The 24,000-nt window shown below is 42.1% G+C and overlaps 1 protein-coding gene across 5 annotated transcripts in view; it reads left to right on the top strand.

The window, feature by feature from the left end:
* LOC119025062 (copine-8-like) overlaps positions 1-22,455 on the top strand; it is a 63,827-nt gene extending 41,372 nt beyond the window's left edge. The window contains exons 7-20 of one of the 5 annotated variants that reach the window (XM_037108373.1): positions 221-284; positions 2,065-2,168; positions 4,316-4,420; positions 5,570-5,611; positions 6,487-6,562; positions 8,126-8,182; positions 8,876-8,937; positions 9,197-9,243; positions 11,825-12,006; positions 15,846-15,973; positions 18,786-18,888; positions 20,001-20,058; positions 20,818-20,891; positions 21,662-22,455. In XM_037108373.1, coding sequence (XP_036964268.1) covers positions 221-284; positions 2,065-2,168; positions 4,316-4,420; positions 5,570-5,611; positions 6,487-6,562; positions 8,126-8,182; positions 8,876-8,937; positions 9,197-9,243; positions 11,825-12,006; positions 15,846-15,973; positions 18,786-18,888; positions 20,001-20,058; positions 20,818-20,891; positions 21,662-21,874 — 1,315 coding nt within the window. In that variant the 3' untranslated portion in view covers positions 21,875-22,455. Of the gene's footprint in view, positions 1-220; positions 285-2,064; positions 2,169-4,315; positions 4,421-5,020; positions 5,159-5,382; positions 5,612-6,486; positions 6,563-8,125; positions 8,183-8,875; positions 8,938-9,196; positions 9,244-9,568; positions 9,577-9,683; positions 9,689-11,824; positions 12,007-15,845; positions 15,974-18,785; positions 18,889-20,000; positions 20,059-20,817; positions 20,892-21,661 lie in introns of those variants that run through there. The other 4 variants (XM_037108372.1, XM_037108374.1, XM_037108375.1 and 1 more) reach the window with 4 other exon arrangements.
* Positions 22,456-24,000: the final 1,545 nt, after the last annotated feature.

The following is a 24,000-nucleotide window of genomic DNA, read 5'->3' as shown; positions in this document are numbered from 1 at the left end:
AAAGTTGAAAAAGAGCTATAATACGATTTCCTCTACATCACTTTGACCTTTTTTGACCTAAACCGCTCAGACACATTGTCACTGTAACCCTGTGGTGTGAAACCATTGTCCTGCCTGTCACAAACTCATGAATTGATTGAGACAAGGCTGCTTGAATATGATGTAAATTTAGATATGAAACTTCTATTTTGTCTCTCTAATTTCTAATTTCTTTTCCTAGTGGAATCCCAGGGAAGAAATGTGGCACCATCATAGTGAGAGCAGAAGAGCTGAGCAACTGCAGGGTAAGAGAGTGTTTGGACCCACTGTTGATTCACTTGAAGTTTGACTTTAAGACTGTTCAGATAATTTCCTCTAATTAGCCCGAATTACTGTTTTTTTATGTCTTACAAAGTGACGAGTGTGACATATTTGGTGCTCTACACAGTTTGAAATCAGACTTAGAATAAAACATAAATAAAACTGGGTGTCGTTTTTGAAAATACAGAGATTTTACCATGAATGTCATTAAAATGCTTTAACTGCCGAAATGTTTTATCCAAACCTAAGTCACACAGGAACAGCTCTAAAACATAAATATATTGTCTTTGTACTGTTTCCACTTCAGTTTATGTCATAAAGGATTCGCGAATAGTCGCATTCTGTTTGAGTTCTGAGTCCCAACGTCTTTGTATTTCACATTTCTCTTAATACCTTCCTTCAGTGCATTTCTTCAAGAATGCACCAAAGGCATTGATTGTCAGACAGTAGTATTGCTATAACTCCAGAAATGTGACTTTAATTAGACACAAGCGTATTTTCTTAGAGTCTAAAAATACCAGCAAGCTGCTGCAGCAGCCAGAAGAAGCATCATAAGATACATGCAGTGCTTAATTTGACATGTTTTGATCTTCATTTACCCGGTTGGGACGCCTGGGATCTTTCTGTGTGGAGTTTGCATGTTCTCCCTGTGCAGCGTGGGTTTTCACCGGGTACTCCGGCTTCCTCCCACAGTCCAAAAACATGCTGAGGTTAATTGATTATTCTAAATTGTCCGTAGGTGTGAATGAGAGTGTGCCTGGTTGTTTGTCTCTATGTGTAGCCCTGTGATAGACTGGCGACCTGTCCAGGGTGTCCCCTGCCTTCGCCCTAAGTCAGCTGGGATAGGCTCCAGCCCCCCCGCGACCCTGCAGAGGATTAAGCGGCGTACATATAATGTACAGATAATGGATGGATGGATGATCTTCATTTAAGATTTGGAGTAACTTTTTGTTTCTGTTGACTCCACTTTTGTTCGTGGTGCATGTTTCCAGTCAGTGTAGGAGGGCTGGTTTTCACTTCAAGACACAGTGCACTGCTTGACACTGTTGTCATGACTTTGTGATGAGTCAGACTGTGACTGTGTGTATTTGTATCCCTCTTACATTCGAAAGGGAACAACACATCAACTCAATCATTTTGGATTAAAAAGGAGTGTGTTCTGAAAAAGAACCTCACCATTCTGGCCCCATTTTTTTGTTATTGTTTGAAAAGATAATGCTTTAAAGATTTTTCCAGTGAAGCGAAAATTTTCCACCGTATACAATAAGCCACAATGTATCGTAGCCCTCGGAGAAGCTAAAACAAGTTTTCCTTTTTTGCCATTTTTCTCCTAAACATACTGTAGAGATGATAAGTGAAAGATGCACATATCCAGTCTGTGTGCTTTCGAAAGGGATCTAGGGAAGCGAAGTAACAGCTCAATAGATATGAAACTAGAGCACAGGGAGATTATTTGTACCAAAACACTTCCATACCACTTAACATACTGTTAATTTGTATGATTGTCTCGATTTAATCTTGTAGCCTCTGTTTTAGATCAGGTGGAAAATCTTATTTTAATACCAGCTCCTAAAAGTTCTGATTCAGCTGCTGACAATGTGAACTTCTTTATCATTTTATCATGTTTGTTTGCACAGAATTCACGTTGAAACTTTGCCAGCTGTTCATTTCAGTTATGACAGACAAACAGCGGTATCTAAGATGTAAAGTGTACTGAAGGTGTATTTATACATTATATATTTTGGTTACCTCCCTTCTCTTCAGGAGTCGGTGATGCTGCAGTTTTGTGGCAACAAGCTGGATAAGAAGGACTTCTTCGGAAAATCAGATCCCTTCCTCGTCTTTTACCGCAGTAACGAAGACGGATCGTAAGTTGACGTAGCAGCTTCCCCCGTGGCATTTGTGGACATCAATTTGCTGAATTAACAAAAGCATCGACCTCAGTTGTGCACACAAAAACACACGTACACAGCGTGTGAAGATGAATGCACATGGACTCTGTGATTCTTTTATGCTCCAAAAAGCTCCGATACAGAGGATATATGGTCTAAACTGCCGGTGTGAGGGGTTACGTAATTCTCAATGCTGTATATGTGACTTATGTCGCCGAGCCGTTAACAGGAGACAGCAGCAGAGGGAAGGATGAGCAGAGATAATGGGACGAGGTTGACAAGAGGAAAATAAAGGGGGAAAGGATGGATAAGATGAAGTTAAGTGAAAACTGTGTGTGGAGGTCGCAGTTTCTTTTGCCCCGCAGATGCTTTTATTCAAGTCGACTTCAGCGTCTGAGTGAAGACACACATTCTCTCTTTGTGCAGCTGGGTATTTACTGATGCAGCCTAAATGTTCAGCCGCGGGGTATAACAGCAGCACGCCACAGCTACAAAGAGCCAGACTAGGTGCCGCAGAAAAACAGCACAGGAAGTGGTTATTTGAGCCAAAGATCATGCTTTATAAAACACTTTTGGTATTATATTCTGAATAACAGAGAGGCATTTTAACTTTTAGCCCAACTGAAATTAATTTGTAATGTTTGTCTGAAGCGGCATACATTTCTGTACTATACGTCACATTTTATATTCTTTGTTTTCATGATGGCACTCATCAGTTTGGCTTACATTTAATGGAATACAGATTTTTTTTACCTGCCAATTTTCCATTGAGCAGTTTTGAGTTAAGTGTGTGCACTAATTTCTTTGTTAGCGACAGCTCTGAGAGGTTGATTTCCTCCATTTAATAACTTCTTATCAAAAAGAATGAAACCTTCGGGCGGTGTAAACTGAATAGTGGAAGGAAATCCTGGCTAGTGAGGTAGCAGTTAGCTCGGCAGCTACAGTGGTTCACTATAAAGCTCTGTGAGTTGTCACTGTGTCACGAGGCGTCCTGCCCCACGTTTCACATGCATGAGCTCATGTCATTTTGATGCGTAACAACAGCCAGTGTGTGGAAAAAATGTAAACTTTTGCGACAGATATCTGACAGACTCTATGCTCTGTATTCCCCTGGAAGTTATGGTTCATGAATGCAACACAGCTCTATTTATGTGAAAACGGGTTTGACATCATATATAGCATAACATTGTTTGCATGCTGCCTTGGTAACATTGTGGTTTATGTCTTTTAACAAAATATTTTGCAAAACCAACCACACATCTGGCCGGTCAACCTCCTCATTTATTTGCAGCTCCAAATGGAATCTGCAGCTGGAGAATTCTGATGACAACTCTGCAGACTTTCATCAGATTTTAAAAGACTGAAGCTGCTGCTTGTAAAACTCAGAGCACCACACATCTCCAGCCTCATGTGCATGTGGGACAGTCGTTTCCAGTTAGCCTTAGGATCAAAGTTTGTGTTGCAGTGTGACCAAAGTTAAAAATTGGATTTACAGCTGAGGCACCAAATACAGAATATCTATTTCAACTTGCTTGAAGTAATAATAGGTTGCTTTTTTTTTGGCTTAAAAACAATATCAAGCTTATTGATTAATATTAATCAGTATCAAATATCACTTTACAAGCAAAGAAACATTTCACTGAATTCTGACATTTTTCATTCTGGACCCGTGATAAACAAAATCTGCCAAGTCGGTTCTGTCTGCTTATTTGTCATCATGCATTATAGGTCCTGTTGTTGTCTCGACAATGCTCCGCGCTCTTATAAAAAACAGAATATGAGCTTCTCTCCCATGTGTGGTGGCATTCCAATTCATTCTTAAAGAAGTTCACTTGCTTGCAATGAATAGTTGGGACATAAGTCCGTAATTACAAACACAAAACTGTCTGGCTGCCAGAGTGTTACACCAACATTCTGTCAGCTGCAGAGACAAGGAGGAACATTTCTGATATTTCCCCGGAGATATTCTTTTCCTCCTTTTTAACAACAAAGAACTATCAATGATCCATTTAAAAAACACCTTGCCATTATTTCTGACTACAAAAGGAATAACAGGTAAGGTGATTTCAGTTTGACTTGAAGGTACATTTTGTCATCTGTTAACATCTTGGTATGTCTCGCAGGTACACCATCTGCCATAAAACAGAGGTGGTGAAGAATACTTTGGATCCAGTGTGGCAGGCTTTTAAAATCCCTGTCAGGGCGCTGTGCAACGGAGACTATGACAGGTACAGCAGAGACAGTAGGAACCGCACATAAGCAATTCACTGACTGTGTTTACAGTTAGACTGATAGAATAAATGGAAAACAGAGCAAATTTGACATAAAATTACTCGACATATTCTGACATTTAACTTTATTCCACTGAGTCTCTGAGTGTGCAGTCAGTAAGATTTGACTCATTAGTAATATCTCATGGCAGCTTTGCTTGCAAATACCAAGCTTACCACCTGTTAGCTGACAGATAAAGTACTGCAGACCCGAGGCCCCTTGTAACAATGTTTGAACTGTTCCATGAGTACAAGTACTGACGCCTTTAACTAGAACAAACTAACTCAGGTGAGGCAGCTCAGTGACCCAGTGGAAAAAAAAACAATCGTTGATGTTGCTTTTTCTTATTGAAGGTTGCATATCTTTCTCTATAAACACCACTGTGACATGGTCAGTAGCTACATTTATAAATGGCTTTTATCCACACAAACACTGATGGCAGTGAGGTACCATGCAGTGTGCAGACATGACCATCAGGAGAAATTTGTCATTGTCTTGCCCAAGGACTCTTCGACATGTAGACAGGAAGCGGTGAGGAATGGACCACCAATGGCATTATTAATGGATGACCAGCTCTACCTCCTGAGCCACAGAGCCCCCAGGCACAATGGAAGTACCACTGTACTGTCCCAACTATGTTTGCAATGACTGACAGTAACACTGCAACAAGCTGCATCAACAGAAATCCAACCAATGTAAAAACATGGTTGCCTTACATCAGCGATACTTTAATGTAGCTCCATACTGACAATGTATTGTATTTTAACTTTCAAGGCCTTCACACAAATGATGCAAAAGTTCAGAAAAAATATAGCCCTTTCTGGAAGAAGAAAAAAAAGAATTGCGGAGGCTCGTGCGCCTTAATTGTATTTTATTCTAATCGTTTTTTAAATTCTTCTCTTATTTCCCCGACTTGCAGCAGGGTGTACTGATAACGACCCTCAGAAAACTGCCTTTTAACGTCCCCTCGTCCACTCAGGACTACAACCTTCCACGGACCAGTTGCCAGCTTTTTAAGCAGAGAGACTGTAAATCATTGGTGCTAATTGGATTTTTAATGGGTTTTTCCTCTTCGCCCCCTCGCCCCTCCTCTGTCCCCCCTACAGGAGCATTAAGGTGGAGGTGTACGACTGGGACAGAGATGGCGGGTGAGGGAACGCTTTTCATCCGTACTGTAATGTGTGCGATGCATTGAATGTTATGATGCTCCGTCGATCTTCTATTGGCCTCCTGCTGTGAAAGAAATCCCACATACATTTGCTGCAAGACCCAGGGGCAGAGTGGACGTTATAATTAACCATGTTCATACGATATGGTAACTCTGTTATGTGTTTATTTATTTATCCTACGGGCCATTCAAAGATAGAACGATACCATTTTCACCTGACACTGATATCATGCGCTACTATGTGCAAGGTGGGGAAGGGCGTTTGGGATTATAGTCTCAGTTCACACTTCAAACCATTTGTTCTGATACAGCCTCCTGTTTCCACTGCCAGAGTAAGAACTGCAGAGAAATATCTCTATTTGACAACACTCCATAGTGCTTTAAATATACATTAACTATTAATGCTGCTTGAATAGTCTCTTGACTATCTTTATCCCCCGACTGACTCTATGACAATAACTTAATGGAGTCAGTCGGGGGATAAAGATAGTGTTTATCTTCTGAAGTGAGTGAATTTCCAGCATTCAGGGCCACAGTTTGCGCCCTCATTGGTGATTTCACAGGCTGTTTCTGACATTTCAAGGGCATTTTGCCCTGAGCTCCCATGTCCAAATGTGCCCGATTATCTCCGTGAAATTATGAAAATGGTGGCTACGCCCACGCCTCCGGCTACAGCGGAGCTTGATAGTGACACTCCTGATTTCTCCTGGGCCTCGCAGAAGACTTTAAAGACAATGCGAATACGCTGCAAAGACATGAATCAAATCTGTTCTTCTCTTTTCTGTTCGCACTGCTTCACCGCTGCAAGTTCTTCAGTCGGAAGGAGAAATGTGACTGTGTGTTCGTTTTTTACAGCCACGACTTTATCGGCGAGTTCAGCACCAGCTACAGAGAAATGTCCAGAAGCCAGTCACAGTTCCACATCTATGAGGTGATATTCTTCACACACACACACTTGTTCTTCCACTTGCTCTTTATCCTCCAAGTCCTTAAGGAGAGTTAAATTTAAGTGAACAACGTCATATATTGAAATTCTGACAGAGGAAGATGCAGTTAGTGCAACGTATTTATCCTTTTAGGATCCTTTTAGGCAGCGATAAATATTCAACCTACGTAGCTGCATCTAAATACTCAACAAACATTTTTTTTTTTGGCGTGATATATGATCACGTCTTATTGTGCAGTACTTACAACCCATACCATACAAGAACTGGCTAAGCTCACAAAAGGTCAGCGCAACTTGAACTGTTAGCATGCCCATGTACTGAAGTGCATACACGAGGATATACGTTGATCCTCCAGTGTTCCTTGTGTTTGTTTGTCCGTGGAGATGAATGACAGCAACATAGACCTTGAGTGAGACTAAATTCGGATCTTTGCGAAGGACTGATCCACGTCTTACAGAAATTCCCATGGTGATTCACCTTGATCGCTTCATCTAAAACATCGACTCACACGTACTCAAAGTGATGCTCCACCGGACTTTAAATGTATTTCTAATGAACTCAAGGTCAGCCGGTTTGATCCAGCTTGAGTGCTGTTTCTCTCCATTGGGAATGCTTCACCACCTCATACGTATTCAGCAGGTTTTTATTGATTTGGAGGGTGTCCATAAAAACGTTAATTGTGAAAAAAAACTCAAGTCATTACACATGGAGGAATTTGTCAACAGTTATACACTGAGTCCAGTGATTATTCAACAGGATGCTGTACTTCATATGTGAAATACATGACGTACAGTATATGCTGTTAATCTTGCACCAGTTCCTTGAAATAGTGACATCTGCTTCGTCTTCTAAGACTCACTGACAGCCCCATTAACCTCGAAACTGCATGTAAGAAAAACATGAATCACAGAAGGTCAAAAGTCAGTAAAGGTGCTGATGAAGCAGAACGTGAATCACCTTCTGTAGGGGCAGGAAGAGCAGGGTGTAATGTAGCATGTGATGTCTACGTTTTCTCTGAATTTTTCTATCTGCAGAGGCCCCTTATCATTTTTCAGCACAAATGCTGACCCTGACACATCTGAGGAACAGATCGTAGGCAAACACTGATGGAGCATTTGTGTCATCACCCATAGTGTAAAAAAACCTCTGGGCGCTGGTCGCGTTCGGTGAGGTTGGAGTGTTATTAGTTTGAAAATCTCAGAACCTTAGAAATATCCCCTTGATCAGAAGTAACATCATAAAAAAATAGAAATATCAGTTTGAATGACAGGATGAGCAATTTCTAAGAGCCGCTTGAAGTGATTTAACTAAAGTCAGACTTCGTTTGAAGCAGGGACTATAATATTGCAAACAGGGAAACTCATTTCTGTATTAAACAGAATAATGGTGTATTCTGAAATTCTATTTAATTGTATTCTGCTGAATAGAGTCTTGGTGGATTGAAGAACAAGGAGAAATAAGTCAGGATCTCTCTCTCTCTCTCTCTCTCGTCGTTTCACCCACAGCTAACTGAGACACAATAGATCAATCTTCTGTTTCCTCCACAGGTGCTAAATCCAAAGAAAAAAGGAAAGAAGAAGAAAAAGTACCTTAACTCAGGGACGGTGAGTCAACAATTTGTTCATCTATAACTAAGTCTGCTGCAACGATTGGAACTTGAAGGTAACGGATGCCCAACAGCAAGTTTGGGCTCTGAATAGGAGTCATTAGAATTGTGTCACTCTAGTTTAGCCTCGTAGACGTGCGGGTGTCTAATGAGTTTGTATCGTAAATGCAATTGAGTTTGTAATTAATCGGATGAACTTGAGAACAAGAAGCAAAACAAAGAACGAGGCTCAGAACGTCATGTTGAAGAGAGATGAAACACTCTGACCACTGACTTTAGAAACGTGATTATTGAGATGAGAGGAGCTGGAAATATTAACACATTATGTCTTTTATGTATTGTCAAAAAGTGTCAGTGTATCTACTTATTTTGATTTATATATATTCTTTATGTATATATTCTTTTTTTACTGTATTTCATATAGATTTTTTTCTTTATTTTCTGTTCTGTTCAGTTATATTAACATTTTTTTTTCAACTTTTACGTACAATATTGTATTATATCTTCTTCATTATCATTTTATTATTTTGATTTGTTTTAAAGGTTTGATCGATTTATGGGTCGGTTGATAATTTGATTGATTGATTGATTGATTGATTGATTGATTGATTGATTGATTGATTGATTGATTGATTGATTGATTGGTGTAATCTGAGAATCATTAACAGACTTCTTCTTGGCCGCCTCTCAGGTCACCCTGCTGTCCTGCCTGGTGGACACCGAGCTCTCCTTCCTGGACTACATCCGAGGCGGGTAAGTTCGCAGTAAATGGCAGCAGCAGCATTGCTTGCATCATTACGTCCACACTCACTTGCACTTGTGATGTAGTGCGGACTCTGCTGGGAGGATTACTGCACCGTGTTTATCCTCTAACTCCAATATTAAGACAAACAGCTGCAGATAGCCCGCTGCTTAATTGCCCGCTGCTGCATGCTTTGAAACATGCTGTGGTATAATCTGGCCTGATTGATGATTCCACGTTACTCCTGATGTGATTTATCTTCTCTTGTAGGACGCAGATTAATTTCACAGTGGCAATTGATTTCACAGCATCAAATGGTAAGTGCTTTAAAGCCTCGCTCTTATCAAACCAATCCCTTAAGTGTATCAGACAGATAAAACTTTGGTGGTTAGCACTCAGATCTTCATTTGATGTGAACTCCTCCAGGCCAATTTTAATTTACTCATCTAGTGACGCTTAAAAGGGCAAAACAGCTGAAAAGTTGGACAGTTATATTAACATTAGCCGTCCAAGCTCAGTTTGATGTTCTTTATTAACCGCAATTTGTACAGTTTGTTTTCTCAGTGTGTAGACAGAGAGTCATCACACCCACATTTTCTAAAATCACATTTCCAATTCACCATGTTGTCCATGTTTATGAAGCCCCACAGGTGAACTGCTGTGCATTTTTCAGCAGCAACAGTTTAACGAGAAACAAACAAAATGAGCAATTCTGCGCGGAGGACTCTGTCACATATGAGTGATGCTCTCATTTCAGCTAATGTATGTAATACAATTTTGGAGACATCATTGTGTCACAGGAGAGATGACTGGCTCACTTTACCGCGATCAAATCAGTGTCCCACATTTCACCATTTGAGAGTGGCGGAAGTAATAGTGATATTATGCATGTAATTCCATTACTTCTGGTTGTTGTTGGCAGTTGGGACCAAGCGGAAGTTGTTCTCCGAGCCCCAGTTGCTCATATTTGCAAAACTTTTAATGCAAGTTGTGTCAGCGTATAAAGGCTGCCTCCTTGCTTTTGTAATACCCCACTAAGCACCCCATTAACATTTATGGCATATTAAAAAATCCAGGCTGGTGATGTTGTGTTTTCATTATAATAAAGCAAAAACACGGCAGGACCGGAAGCTGCTTTATTGTGTTGTCTGTGTCTGTGAAGCCTGATATATCTCATCTCTCTGTGCCCCAGAGCGCCGTTGTTGTTCAAAATAACATTAAAAACACATAAATGAGCCACACTGTTTCACTGGCTGACGTGCTAGAGATGGGAGCCGTAGTTCATTCTGATTCAGTCCAACATAAGCCATCCTCCTGCTGGAAATCCTGAATATGTGTCAATCCACGGACAAATCTCGTGAAGCTACATATGTCCAACCCATACAGATCTACGCGAAGCAGAACTAGCAGGACGTTCTGACTATTTCAATTCTTGATTGATCTTGAAGGAGTTCACAGTTGACTATTTGAAATGATCCATTTAATGTCCTCTTGCTTTTGGTTCCAACTTTCCAAACTGAGTGGCAGATCTGCATATGTGAATGTTGTGATTTTGCCAGCCAGATTTTTTTTTAACAAATAACTTCACATGGCTTTTCCTTGGGTGGCTTATTGTATATAATGCAATGTGAGCAGCGTGGGGTTGCTTTACTGCCACTAAAATGTGACTTGTGTTACAGTGTTAGCTACTGAGAACGGTAACTAAATGTACAAGGTCTGTGCATTTGCATTACCAAAAGTGGAAAACCCCTTTTTCGATTCTTTGTGCACGTTGCTGCTTGTATTACGACCCATAATCTGGCACTTTGAAGGCTAATCATAACAGGAATGACAAACATAATATCCCAGCTCCATTAATCTGTTATGTTTGATATCAACATGCACAAGTGAATGGGTTCTTCATAGCAAACATGTCATTTGTTTGCTGAGATGAAAAGGGTCGAATTAGTCTCTGAAAGGAAACAGAATTGGAGGGTACTGACAGCCAGCTACAGCTCAGCCTTTTGACTGCTAACAATCGTAACAACATCATGTTAATACATGCGATGTTAATACATGGAACAATGAAACAGATGCTGCCCTCTCTGCTCCTACCATCTTGTTTTTTCTTGTGACAACAAAAAGAACAGGGAAATATGGTGATATTTAACAGCCAGTTATTTCTTATTTGAAAATGTAGTGAAACAATGGGTTGCTTGAATTGCAAAATGAATGGGTGACAACAAGAGCAGTGATCCGAGTAGGGTAACAGGTTAAAAAGTAACCCTGAGGCGGCATGGCAGATGAGGAGCTTGTGCGAAAACAGAAATATCTTTAATGCAATATTGCGTTTTAATGGCGCAAACTGAGTAATTCAGTCTACAGGACCTTTCAAAATTGAGAAAAAGAAAAGAGAAAAAGAAAGAAAATTTAAATGGTCCATCGAAACTACTTCGACGTATTTATTTTTACCATTTTTATCATTCCTCGTTTGTATTTTATTTATGACAAGCAGCTTCATGCATTTATGGACAGGAAAGAGGAGGACTGATTTCCAAATCGGTAGTTTTATTCATATGATGCTGCATCATTGATCTGCACTTAGTAGGTCAGCAGCTCACTGTCGCTCATCGTTTTATTAGCATAGTAGCTGATGTTGCCACTCTGTGCTGTAATATTGAGGTTCCTCACACCGCCCGCTGAGGTTTTAAGGCAACCAGTGAGATTATTTCTGTCTCCAGTGCAGCTGTGCCTGGGGGGAATGTTTGTGTAACTAAAACTCCAGTCTGCGTTTTAACCCTCTTCCATCCACTCCCCACCTTTTTTATTTTAATATGACTCACAGCCCAGGGGGGAGCGGGCGTAATTACAGTTTGATGCTGATGTGTGTTTTACTGTGTTGAACCATTCGGGTCCCAGGCAACCCGTCCCAGCCCACCTCGCTCCATTACATGAGCCCATACCAGCTGAATGACTACGCCATGGCGCTGCGGGCTGTCGGAGAGATCATCCAGGACTACGACAGCGACAAGATGTTTCCTGCGCTGGGCTTTGGTGCCAAGCTTCCACCAGACGGACGGGTCTCTCACGAGTTTGCCCTGGTGAGGAGACGACCTCTTTCTCGCACCATGTTCCCCATCAAACACCCACCTGTCTGTGTACAGTACATGCACAGATCTTCCAATCATTTGTCCCTCCATTAATCCATTTGTGGGTACTTTGAAGGAAAGCGCATGATTGATTTCCAAAAAAAAAAAAAAAAACCAACAAGAAAAACAGTTTGTCACTGTTTGTCCAGTGCTAACAATTTGCTAAAAGTCTCCTAAAAGCAGGCACTGACTAGACTGTGAGCTAAACAATTAGGTCAGCATGATTTTATGTGATGAATTAAAATGTTGCTTCGTCTAAAATGTGCTGAGAAGTGCAAGTAAGTGTGATAGGACAAGATGGTACCAAAGCCACGCAGGCCTGTCCGTGTCATGTTCGGCCGTTCCTACCTGCACGTTGTCATTCCATTGTCAAGTTCATAGGTATGAAACCTTCAGTTAGACTTTTAAAGTAAAGGCACCAAAAAGTCATGTTTTGGCTTGAAATAACTAGTTTCTTCAACAAATCAACATTGATTATTTGAACCCAGGCCTTTGCTGTGAGACTGCGCTGGATGGGAATTTCACTGTTCTTTCAGGTGCTTGGTCACAAACCGCAGTATTCAACAAATTACAGTTAAGACCTGCTGATGGTGAAGTATGTGTCTGAAGGGCAACAAAGGCAGAAGAATAAAACTGACATTTTACACAAATTTTGTGCCAATTCATCCATCAAATGTGGGCATATTTAATAATGGATAACTGAAAACTTTGATCTGCTATTCGAGAATCACCAAACTAAATTATTCTCTGGAAATCATAGTTGTCGGTCCAAAATCTGTGCAATCATTGGAAAGTAGCTGTCCAGTAAAACCAGAGCTAGATTTATGGAGATAAAGACTTCCTTTGGAACATGAAGCAGTGAGTGGGGCTCATGTGAAATGTGGTGCTAATTTTGAGCAACATCATGATTAGGACTGGCGGTATGAAAGAATTTGGCTCGCTCCACCACTGCTGTCGAATATGGCACAGAGAATAAATCTTCTAATGGCCTTCTCGCCAGCCGGAGGAGCTTGTCCATCACAGTTAGAGCAAAGACTGCTTTTATGTTTCTCAAGGCAAGATATGAACATAAAGTCATGCCATAACTATATGAAAGAAAAACTTTGTGAAAGTGAACTCAAAACACATGTAGCAACCAGGCACTTTTATTCACAGATGACCAATTACAGGCAGTCGTGTACATGTGGGTGGTGAATGCTGCTGTCCAAAAACAGGAACAAATGTTGCCAACAAGCCTGTGCACACTGTGCTAATGGAAGCCAAATAAGATGGTTGGTTTGTGCCTGTAAACAAGCCAACTTTAGTTTATATATATATATATATATATATATATATATATATATATATATATATATACACTAGGATAAAGAATCTTCAGCTGTGCATCTTTCTCAGTTTGCATCTTGCATCTTCCACCCACCCATCCATCCGTCCATGCCGCTGTGCCAATGTCAAGTGCTCCGGGGCTCCAGACGTACTGACCACTCCTCAGCCATCCATAATACGCTCCCTGGTCTGCTGCCACTTCCAGATGTTGCTCCAGAGGCGTTTACAGCCATTACAGCTGCTCAGCGTTGGGTAACAGCCTCCCCAGAAGCGCCAAACCTTGAGACAAGGCACATATGCATTAATCTAACCATTAAGGATTTAAGTCAGTCAGCTCTTAAAGAGGACGGCTGCAGCTGTGTAGCCGCAGCGGGAGGAAGCCACCACTGAATCTGACGATATTATGCAAGCACCATTTACAAAGCAAAGCAGTCTCAAGTGCACTGTTCATGCTCATGGGCAACCAAGCGTTGTCAGTCAAGATGGTTTCATACTGAAATAATTAGAAAGCACCAAACATATGGCCCACTTAAATAATGTATTGTTTGCTACTTTGTGAGTTTCTTTTGGATATTGGAAACCCAGTCAACCAGACGGTAGTTTAAACATTTTTCAAAGGACGTGGCATCTGCAGAGATACATAAAACACTGCAGCAACTTTTGTAAAACTTCTGCCAACACAAACTCACTCAGGAGGCCAGCAGATTATTATCACATTCTGTCTGTTGGAAGCACTCTCTGTCTCACTACAGTGGGTTTTACCAGAACGCCTCGCCTGGTATCGATTCCTCATGCAGAGTTAAAAATGTGAAATGTCTCGCCCCAGGATATTCTTCACCAAAGTGCTACAACGGAAGAATTAAACTTTTCAACGTTTCCTTAAAATATCTGTAATATTTCTAATGTGAGATTGGATTTTAAATCCTGAAGGGCTTGCAACCCTCTGGTGCATTTTACACTGGGTAATATGTTTTGATAATATTGCAGCAAAATTGATGTTATGCCCTGAGGGTGGGCATTTTTGATGTCTGTTGGTGTGCATGTAATCCTGTTATTCTGTAATTTGGAGCCAAAGCATGCGCCTTTTGAAAGTAAAATGTAATTCCGTCCCAGACTTTTTTCCCATAAAGGGATATAAAACCTACAAATATGTTATATTGGTTTTCTCCTTCAGGGAGGCACAGTCCTTGCATATTTCTTTTTAGCTTGTTAGTTGTCACTGAATAAATTGAAACGATGTGTTCAATTTCATTTTAACTCTTATGCATAGTGTTAAAATGTGTGCTACGAAGTTATTCTAATCGCCCTTGAATATATTTGTCACATTTTTCTAAATATTAGCTGGCTGACATTAAATCAATGATGTAGCTGTTAGCCGGTGTTGTAGGGCAGAAAGGTGGCCGTGGATACATCAGACAAACAGCATCGTCCTGAAAGAGAGCAGCATGTGTGATCTTTGTAAAATGAGGCCGGCTTGTTTTAGAGTTCTAGAAATTACATAAAAGCATAATCAGACTCACAGACAACAGAATGAGACTGAATGTCTTTTATTTTATCTTAGTGTACAAGAAGTGCACACTGTGTGTCAGCCTGTAATAATAGCACAGAGTGAGATGTCTAATGTCATGTCTTTTATTTTCTTACCGTCACTTATTGCTTCTGTTTTTTATTGTTAATTCATTTCCAATCTTTCATTCTTTTACCTGCTCTTATCTATGTATATTTTAGTCCCTGTGATAAGGTGTCATCTTCTTATCGTCCTTTCTTGATTGTATTTTTTTTTGTATTATCTTTCTCTGCATTATTTTTCTAAATTTTTGTGCCTGTTTCATTGCTTTTAATCCCTTTTGCTTGTGATAACTTACGCTGACATTTTGTGTTTCACATTTTGTGTTTCAGCTTCTTGTTTTAACTCTTTTTAGACTAGACTTCATTGGGTTTGGCTTGACTGTTGTTTTGCTTGTCTGTCAAAGCATTTTGGAAACACATCCTTCATACCTTTGTGCAAACCAAATATCTTAATTTCACAAACTGAATGATTAATACAATCAACTAAATTAAAAAAAAAAAAAAAAAAAAAAGTTATTTACTCATCAAAGAAAAAAAGTGAAAGCTCTCTCTATGGTATACCGTGAATATCTCATTACAGGACTGGTATGAGAACTCCGCTCATTAAATGCAGTATAGTGTCAGCTTGTTCTCACCGGTCTTGCTCTTCTCATGCTGCCATGAGAACAAGGTCAGAAAGGGAACAGTTTATGGTATCTTGGGTATCTTGTCATCGTCTTTAAACACAAATCCAATCCAACCTTCTTGCAAGCGTATCTCAAGAAGCTGAGACACCCCAAGGTCTTTAAAAGGTTGCAGTGCCACCTTTGAGTGGCTCCCTGGATGATTTGAGAGTGATCCTGCAATTTTACATGAACATTTAAGTAATTGTCTTTTGTCTTCCTGTTTTTGCGCAGAACGGTAATCCACAGAATCCGTACTGCAGCGGGATCGAGGGGGTGATGGAGGCCTATTACCAGAGTCTCAAATCTGTGCGTCTCTACGGACCCACCCACTTCTCCCCTGTTATTAACCATGTGGCCAGGTAGGTCCACTATAATCACAGTGGGAACATGTAGGCGGGCGAACACGCAAATGTCACGGAATACAGCACCCCCAATCTCCAGCTCTGCCGAAGTCATTCCAATAGGACCAGTTGGCTTTTGTGAAATTCCATCCATGTGTGTGGGCTGATAGCCGCCTGAGAAGCTAATAGCCCAGTCACATAAGAGGAGTAAATACTTGCTGTGGTGGTTTGGACACGTGCAACAACCACAAACAGGAGGGAACAAGTCTGCATCATGGCCGCTGGGCTGCCTTAGAGCGCAGGAGAAGGCAACAAAGGCATAACGAATAAAACAGAGAATCCTCAACCACAGAAGAAGAAACGGTGCGGTGAAAAACTGGAGAAGTCACACCTCTCACCATTTCACACGTGCGCAGTAAATGAATCCCCTCAGGCACAAGACTAAAACTGGAATTAAAAGAGACATATAGGCCCTCGAGTGCAGTTAAATTTTTATCAGAGCAACAAATTCCAAATGCAAAAAGCTGCTCCTGCACCGCGTTAAATATTTAATGCAAATGATATACACTTCTAGTAGAGATGCAGCCAGAAAACTGTCTGCTGCACTTGTCCAGTTTACACAGACATTCACTGATGGAAAGTAATGCGTCGCACCTCCCGACCTGCACCTGACTTCTGCTTTGTCTGTACCTCGTCTCAGGATCCTCAAGACTGACTGTAACAAGCACTTTTCCCACCTTTCATCATCGGCTTTCAAATCCCATCTCCCTCTCTTTCTCTCTCTCCGAGTGCCGCCCGCCCACTCGGCCTGAGAATAGCTGCATTGTTCAGCGCTCGCTTCTGTGGCGCGTCTGACTGAAACCCAGGAAAGACGAGGCTAAAAAAGAGAGAAGTGACACAGAGTCATGTCAGATTCATAATTGTCTGTCCGCTTGAGCGTAAGAGCGTGGTTTAACATACACTTTTAAAATATTGTCCTGTGACATCGCCTCAGACATGTCACAGCGATTTATGTAGCAGAAACATAAACTGCTACAAGAGTTTAGAGCTGAAAAAAAATAAAAAATAGACCTGACTGTAACCAAGTGTGCATCATATCGGTCTATTTAAAGCAGAAGCAGCACTACTCACCGTAATAACGGTTTCTTCTGGCTTTTGTTTGTGCAGAATCAGACAAATATAGTTAAACTACGGAGTGAACAATCAGGATAAGTGCATTATGGATGGAATATGGATTAGAGGTAAGATCGGGCCTAAAAAATCCAGCCCGACCCGACCCAGGCCCGCAGGCATTAAAGCCCGACCCAGCCTGAGCCCGACCAATTAACTTGATTTGCAGGCCCGAGCCCGAAGCAAACCCGAAATTTCAATTTATCCCATAGTATTTTACGTTCACGAAATGTCCGCAAAGCCGTGCGCAAAGTGTGCTCTTGCTCTGCGACTCCTGTTAAGTAGTAGTTATATAGCAATTACCTTACAGCGCCGCCTTCTCTGTTTTATCCAAATTATTTATTTACAACAAGTATTCCTTAGTTTAGTATCCACACATCGTTTTAGTATACATTTTTATAAACATATATTTATTTAAAAAAAAGTCAGCGAGAGAGAAGCCCGAGCCCGACCCGACCCGACCCGAACGTAATGATTGACATTTTAGGCCCGACCCGACCCGAATTTCGGGCCGGGTCGGGTCGGGCTCGGGCTCGGGCTCGGGCTCGGGCTCGGGCTCGGGCTCGGGCTCGGGCTAAAGATCTTACCTCTAATATGGATCCAGCAGTACGTCAAGCAGACCGAGGAAGCAATTTAGAGTTGGTGGAGATGGTTGTTGAGAGATGGAATTTTAATATCAAGTTTGGATATTAAACATACTACAAGGAGCTTTAACTGGTTATGAGACTCGATTTAACGCTAATGCCTCTGTGTGACCTACGCAAGCAAGGGCCATCAGGGTGCGTTCATTAAGAGCTAGGTTAACGACGTTAGATTGAAAACTACTAAAATGTATTATTATTTCTTAGCGCACATTAGGAATCACTTCTGAAACCCTGGAAGCGACGCTGGTGTGTAACTTGTTATCATACTCTGTTAGTAATGCTCGCTCTGCCAAGCACTAGGAAGTGTCATCCATCACAATATCCCCACCGACCTCGAGAGGAAACTCTTGGCTAGCATAACATTTTATGTTGGCCTCACTACTGAGCTTCAACTCGCTGTTGGCTAATTATAATGAAGACATGACACTGCGACAGGACGCTGACAACAAAATAAAATCTGTCACCTGTGGGTTTACATGTAGAATACATAAACCTAAAATGTAATTCCAATAACAGAATAAAAGTAAAAGGCAGATATGTACTAAAATCCTTGATATATAAAAAAGTTATCAGCACTGTTGCTTACGCTGTAAATGGACTATTTGACCTCAATAAGATAAGATTGTTTTTAGTGTTCACTGAGGGGTAATAGGCAAATATTGGATATTACATAATTACATGATTGGAGCAACAACGGATGTGGTTTGAGACAGGGATTCATTACAAGACAACTCCAGTGAGTTCAGTTTGATTATGAAGCTGATGAACTTGACTGAGACAGAGAAACAGAATGGTCAAGGCTGAAGCCACAAAGTCCTGGCTTATCCTGGCTTTTTGTCCCTCGCAAGGGACAAAACATTGGATGTTACACTTTCCAAAATACAACCAAATAATATCTTTTTTCTGTTCTCGCAGAATGTCTTATAACTCGTGTTTGAAGTCAGTTAATGACAACTTTAAAAGAGTGCAGGCTTTCTGCCTTCTCATCTGACCGTCTCTCTCTCTCTTTATGTCAGGTATGCATCGGCAGTGATGGACGGCTCGCAGTACTTCATCCTGCTCATCATCTCTGACGGCGTGATCACGGACATGGCGCAGACCAAGGAGTCCATAGTGAATGTAACGTGCCAGTTTTAACCCTCTCGGCCGGCAAACTGCGTGTTTTATTGTTCCACCTTTACTGTTCATCGAGACTTCAGAGACGTTTCGAGCCGTAAACGCACAGCGGATGAACAAATGGGGTTTACAGCATAGTGGACAGCAGCAGTCCGTGTACGTCACGCTCATATTTATTCAGTTAATTTAGTGTGAAACATGCGAGGACCCCTGGAGGTCCGGCTGTGATTGAACCACTCATGGAGATCCTAATGAACCAACAAACGATATGAAAGAGAGAATATAAAAAGCCGATCGGCTGCCGTCTTCCTCTCTTAGTGCCTCCTCTCTCTCTCTTTCACTCGTCTTCGCTAATGAGAGAAGAGGGGTAGTCGGCGGGTCACCCCCCACCCCCGCCCCGTCCCCGCCGCTGCTGCTGCTGCGTTAAGCTCTAATAACACTGCTTTCTAATCAGAGCCGATGTGTGTAGCGTTTGCTCATATATAGGGTCTTCAGCCCTGTGCGCTCGCTGCCTCAAACCCCCCCATGCCCGTGTGATGTAATGTTATTGTGAAGTAAGATTTGAGAGTAATTATTTACTAGCCCGCGGAGGATCCATGCCTCTCATATCTCAAGCAATTTGGGCCTAATAACCAGGGGAAGTTATGAAACACTGAAAACCTTCATTCATCATTCATCACTCCAACTGTACTTTGCTGTCCCACTCCGCTAAGATTTAATAAACAATATTGCGACGTGGGGCAGCAGTTCAGCTGCAGCTCAGGGCAGAGGAAGATGTAAATGGATTCATTTTTAAGCTGTCAAGCTTTGGGAGATTTAGACAAAGTTGTAGATGCATGAAATTAGAAAACTCCAGAACCGGCCGGACGGGGGGGGCTTTATGAAAACCGGCTGCAGAGGGCAGATGGGATTGGTTGAACCCCGTCTGTCTTAACAATGGCTCTGAATTTTGCCATTGAGCAGCCTTTCTGTGGCCAGTTAGCTTACAGTTAGTAATTCGCAGGGGTATTTCACTGACAGCCTGCGGCGTTTAAGATAGCAAAATGGTGAAAAGAACAAACACGGCTTCTTCCCGCCTCTGATGTGCTTATTCTGTCTCCTTCCACACCGAACAGGCCGCGTCTCTGCCCATGTCAATTATAATAGTTGGGGTTGGACCAGCGGAATTTGACGGTAAGCATGGTGAAGATCACGTGCGTGTGTGTTTGCATGCTTTTGTGTACGTGTGTACGCGTGTACGCGTGTAGGTGTATGCGTGTGTCTATTTGCATGCAGTAATCCTTTCGCCTTCGTTCTGCTTCCTATCTCTCCTCCCACATGGTTCAGTCCTCCCTCGTGCAGCTCGTCTTTTCTTCCCTCCTGCATTCTCCTTACCCTTAATGCCCCTCCATCAGCTCCCCCACTGAATCGGAGGTCAAGTGGATGTAAAAAATTCTTACTTGTCAGACCAGACAGAGGTGGTGCGTTTCTTTTATTTATTTATTTTTTTTTAATGGAAGCTGGCCACATTTCTCACCTCTCTCATGTTTACAATTCACGGAGCAGCGTCCTCTGTAAAAACAAGCTCACTCAAAATGAGCAATTAGCCTGCAAAGTCAACGGGATTCAACGATTATCACGCTCATGAAGCCGGAGTGCACGGTTGCATGATGTCCCCGTGGTGCACATCGCTGGCTTTGCTCACACATATCCTTGCATGTTTGCCCCATGTGCACAGTGGTGTGCAACTCACAGCCCGATGGCTTCTCGCTCGGCGACGCAAATTCTGTGTACTCGTGCCGCGTTTTGCAAACCAACACTCCAAGGAGATGTAAGCCAGTGGCACGCTGACAGCTTCAGGAGATTAAAACACACAAACTGAGTGTCATGTCGGCTTTGACATGGCGGCCTGAGTCTCCTGACACGGTGTGACTGATGTGCTCCCCTCCTCAGAAATGATCGAGCTGGACGGGGACGAGGAGAGGATCTCATCCCAAGGACGATATGCCGAGAGGGACATCGTTCAGGTACGGACACGGCTGACTGACTGTGAGACTGTTCGCTCAGCACAAAGTCCTCGGAGGACTGCAGGATTTATGATTAATGGGAAAAGGTCACGGTGCCTTACCCTCTGCTGTGCTCTTGTTCCGTCTGCCATTTTTTCTGTCTCCTTCCCTCCGTCTCGCTCCTCTAAACAGTTTTCACCTTTTCCTCTCTGTTCTCTTCACTCTGTGCCTTTCTTTTACCGCCTCTCCTCTGATGTTTTATCTGACATCTCTTTTCTCCGCTCATTTTCGATTCTTTATCCAAGCCTCCTTCCTTCTCTTCTCCTGAACTTATTCATTTGTTTCTTTCATTCCCACAATTTCCTCTCCTCACCTCACCTCACCTCACCTCACCTCACCTCTCCTCTCCTTGTTTCCTCTCCTTTCCTTTCCTCTACCTGTCTGCTTTCTTCTCCTCTCATCTCCGTTTCTTTTTCACTAATGGCCTTGTTTCCTCTCCTTTACCTTGTATCCTCTCATCTCATTTCCCTTCCTTGCCTTGTCTTCTCATATATTATGGCCTTGTTTGCTCCCCTCTGCTCTCCTGGTTTCCTTTCCTTCTTTCCCTCTCCTTGTTTCCTCTCTTCTCCTCACATCACCTTTGCTCTACTCTCCTTTTTTTCCCCTTCTCTGATGGCCTTGTTGCTTCTCCTCCTCTCTCATCTCCTCCTCTGTCCTCTCTTAGTTTCCTCCCTGCCACCTCTCTCTCCTCTTATCTCATCTTATCTCCTCTCCTTGTTTCTGCTCCACAGTTTGTTCCTTTCAGAGACTACATCGACCGGCGGGGAAACCACATCCTCAGCATGGCTCGTCTGGCTAAGGAAGTGCTTGCCGAAATCCCAGACCAGTTCTTGTCCTACATGAGGACCCGTGGGATCAAACCAGGCCCCTTGCCACCTCCTTACACCCCCTGTCCACCACAGGCGATCCACCCCCTCCTCACGAGACGGGTAAGCCGAATCTAAAGGCTGAGGTCTCCCTCCAACGCTGGCCAGTCAACTCTACTGGTCTCTGCTCTCCTCCCTCTGCTTCTTCTACTTCCTACTCTTCACTGGAAGCTTCTGAGCACACGGCGAACTTCGCCAGCTCTCTCATGTCGCACTCCGAGAACATTTGGCTGCGAGCCATGATGCAGACAGTGGGACTTCTCCACTGTTTAGGAGAGGGGACTCTTCCCTTAGTGGACTAAGGTGGAGGTTTTGACGGGTCGTGGTCCGAGATCACCTCCCTGCAACAGGGCAGAAACTGACCGCTCACGGCTGTCAGACTAAAAGGGTCCAAACTCAAGAAGCCCTTTTTTGAAACACTGTTCATCTGTTTGCTATTTCTATATCCACTTCCTCCGCTCTTCACAAATATCATCTCTCTCAATAGATAAATGTTTACAAAAATTGACGGGGACTGGAGCTGAGAATCTTTTTCAATTTATACCGATCAATGTGAAAAAACCTTTCAGATTCCTACTTTTTCGGCTGCAGAAACTGGAGGTTGTGACTTTGTACAAAAAAAAAAAAAAAAAGTTTAGGCCCTAGTGCCACATTCTTCATTACAGAGTGTGTTTTCTTAAAAAAACAAAACAAAAAAATAATAAATGGAGCATGTGCTAGTTTAAAAGAAGCATGCACTGTTGTCTTGCACTCAGGGCTTTGTCCCTCCCACACAACCCCCCACCTCCCCCTCCCCCTCCCCCTCCCCCACTGCCTCACCACCACCACTGCCATGTTCCATTAAGAGCAAACCCATCACCTACCTGAAATCTTCCCACGCTCCTCCGCCGTCTGCTCCGTCCACCTGCCTTGACTCAAAAGGAAGCTGTGCTCCCTGGGAGTCTGGTCACATGAAATGCAGCAGGGACTTGAACCAGCCTTACTCTTTTTTTTTGTCGGAAAACATTCACAGGCACCGTGTCCACCGTGGGTTCTGGAAATGTGGATCTCCAAGCCCAGAAGTCAAAAACACGTATCCTACTACCGAACCTGACTGTGTGTTGTGCCGTGTCCTTATTTTCATGAAACAACATACTTCACAGCATTATTATTATTATTTATTTATTTGGTTTGTTTTACGTCTCTCTACCTCTCACTTTGTTCAGTATTGCCAAAAAAAAAAAGGTTGTTTAAAATGTCGGCGTTTCAGTGATTTTTGGTAAGCTCACAGTTTTACCTTTCTCACTAAGTATTCTTCAGATATTTGCCAGACTTTAGACTGAGAATTATAGCACTTTGGTAGCTATCAGATCAGGTGACTCACACGTTCATGTTAGGAACATACTGTGAATATGTGCACGGATGGACAGTGAACCAACAGGTCAGAACGCAGAGATGCTTTTTCTTTTAGCAGCTGCGTGTTATCTTACAGCATTTTAAAGCTGCAGCAAAAGCCAGTTATAATCAGCAACCCCTAAGGTTTAGTAGCATTTAGTTAATCGTGAGGAATTAAAGGAATAGTCGACAGAAACAACTGTTTACAGCATCAAACTCTCACTTCCTGAAGGATTGAAAAGTGGCTCAGACGACTTTCTGATCTCGTCTTAGATTCATGTCAGTCAGGATGGATTCCAGAGGCAACTTCCCTGTTTACTCGGCTACTCGGCTGACCTCTTTTTTTTTTTTTTTTTTTTTACAGCAATTGAAATAGGTCTCTATGTGTTGTGCTCACTGACGGTTTCTTCCCAGATGAGAAACAACCATGTCCATCTGACTGGGATTAAGAACAACGGTGTGATTTTCCCAAAACCAATTGCCAGAATACATGTCGGTGATGTAGGGCTCCACGCTGACTTTTTACACTGGTGCCTCTAACTTTGTCATTTAGGTCCACCCAGTAATACACTAATCATTTTTTAACACATTAGGTTAACAGTTATCAAACGATTATTATTTTGAATCACAGCACATGCAGCAAGAAATTGCATTAACCTCAAGTGCTGTTGCTTGACAAATTCAAATAAATCATCAACCTCAAATATTATTATAAAAACCATAAACTCATAGAGAGTGTGTACACAATAATCTACAGAAAATATGTTTATATGCAAATACACATCCAGTTGGTGTTTGATAAAACATATTTCTATACATTATTTGCAACC

The sequence above is a fragment of the Acanthopagrus latus genome, chromosome 8 (assembly GCF_904848185.1).
Source record: "Acanthopagrus latus isolate v.2019 chromosome 8, fAcaLat1.1, whole genome shotgun sequence".
NCBI lineage: Eukaryota > Metazoa > Chordata > Actinopteri > Spariformes > Sparidae > Acanthopagrus > Acanthopagrus latus.
The sequence above is the reverse complement of the archived record's forward strand: the minus strand, read 5'-3'. Positions and strand labels throughout refer to the sequence as shown.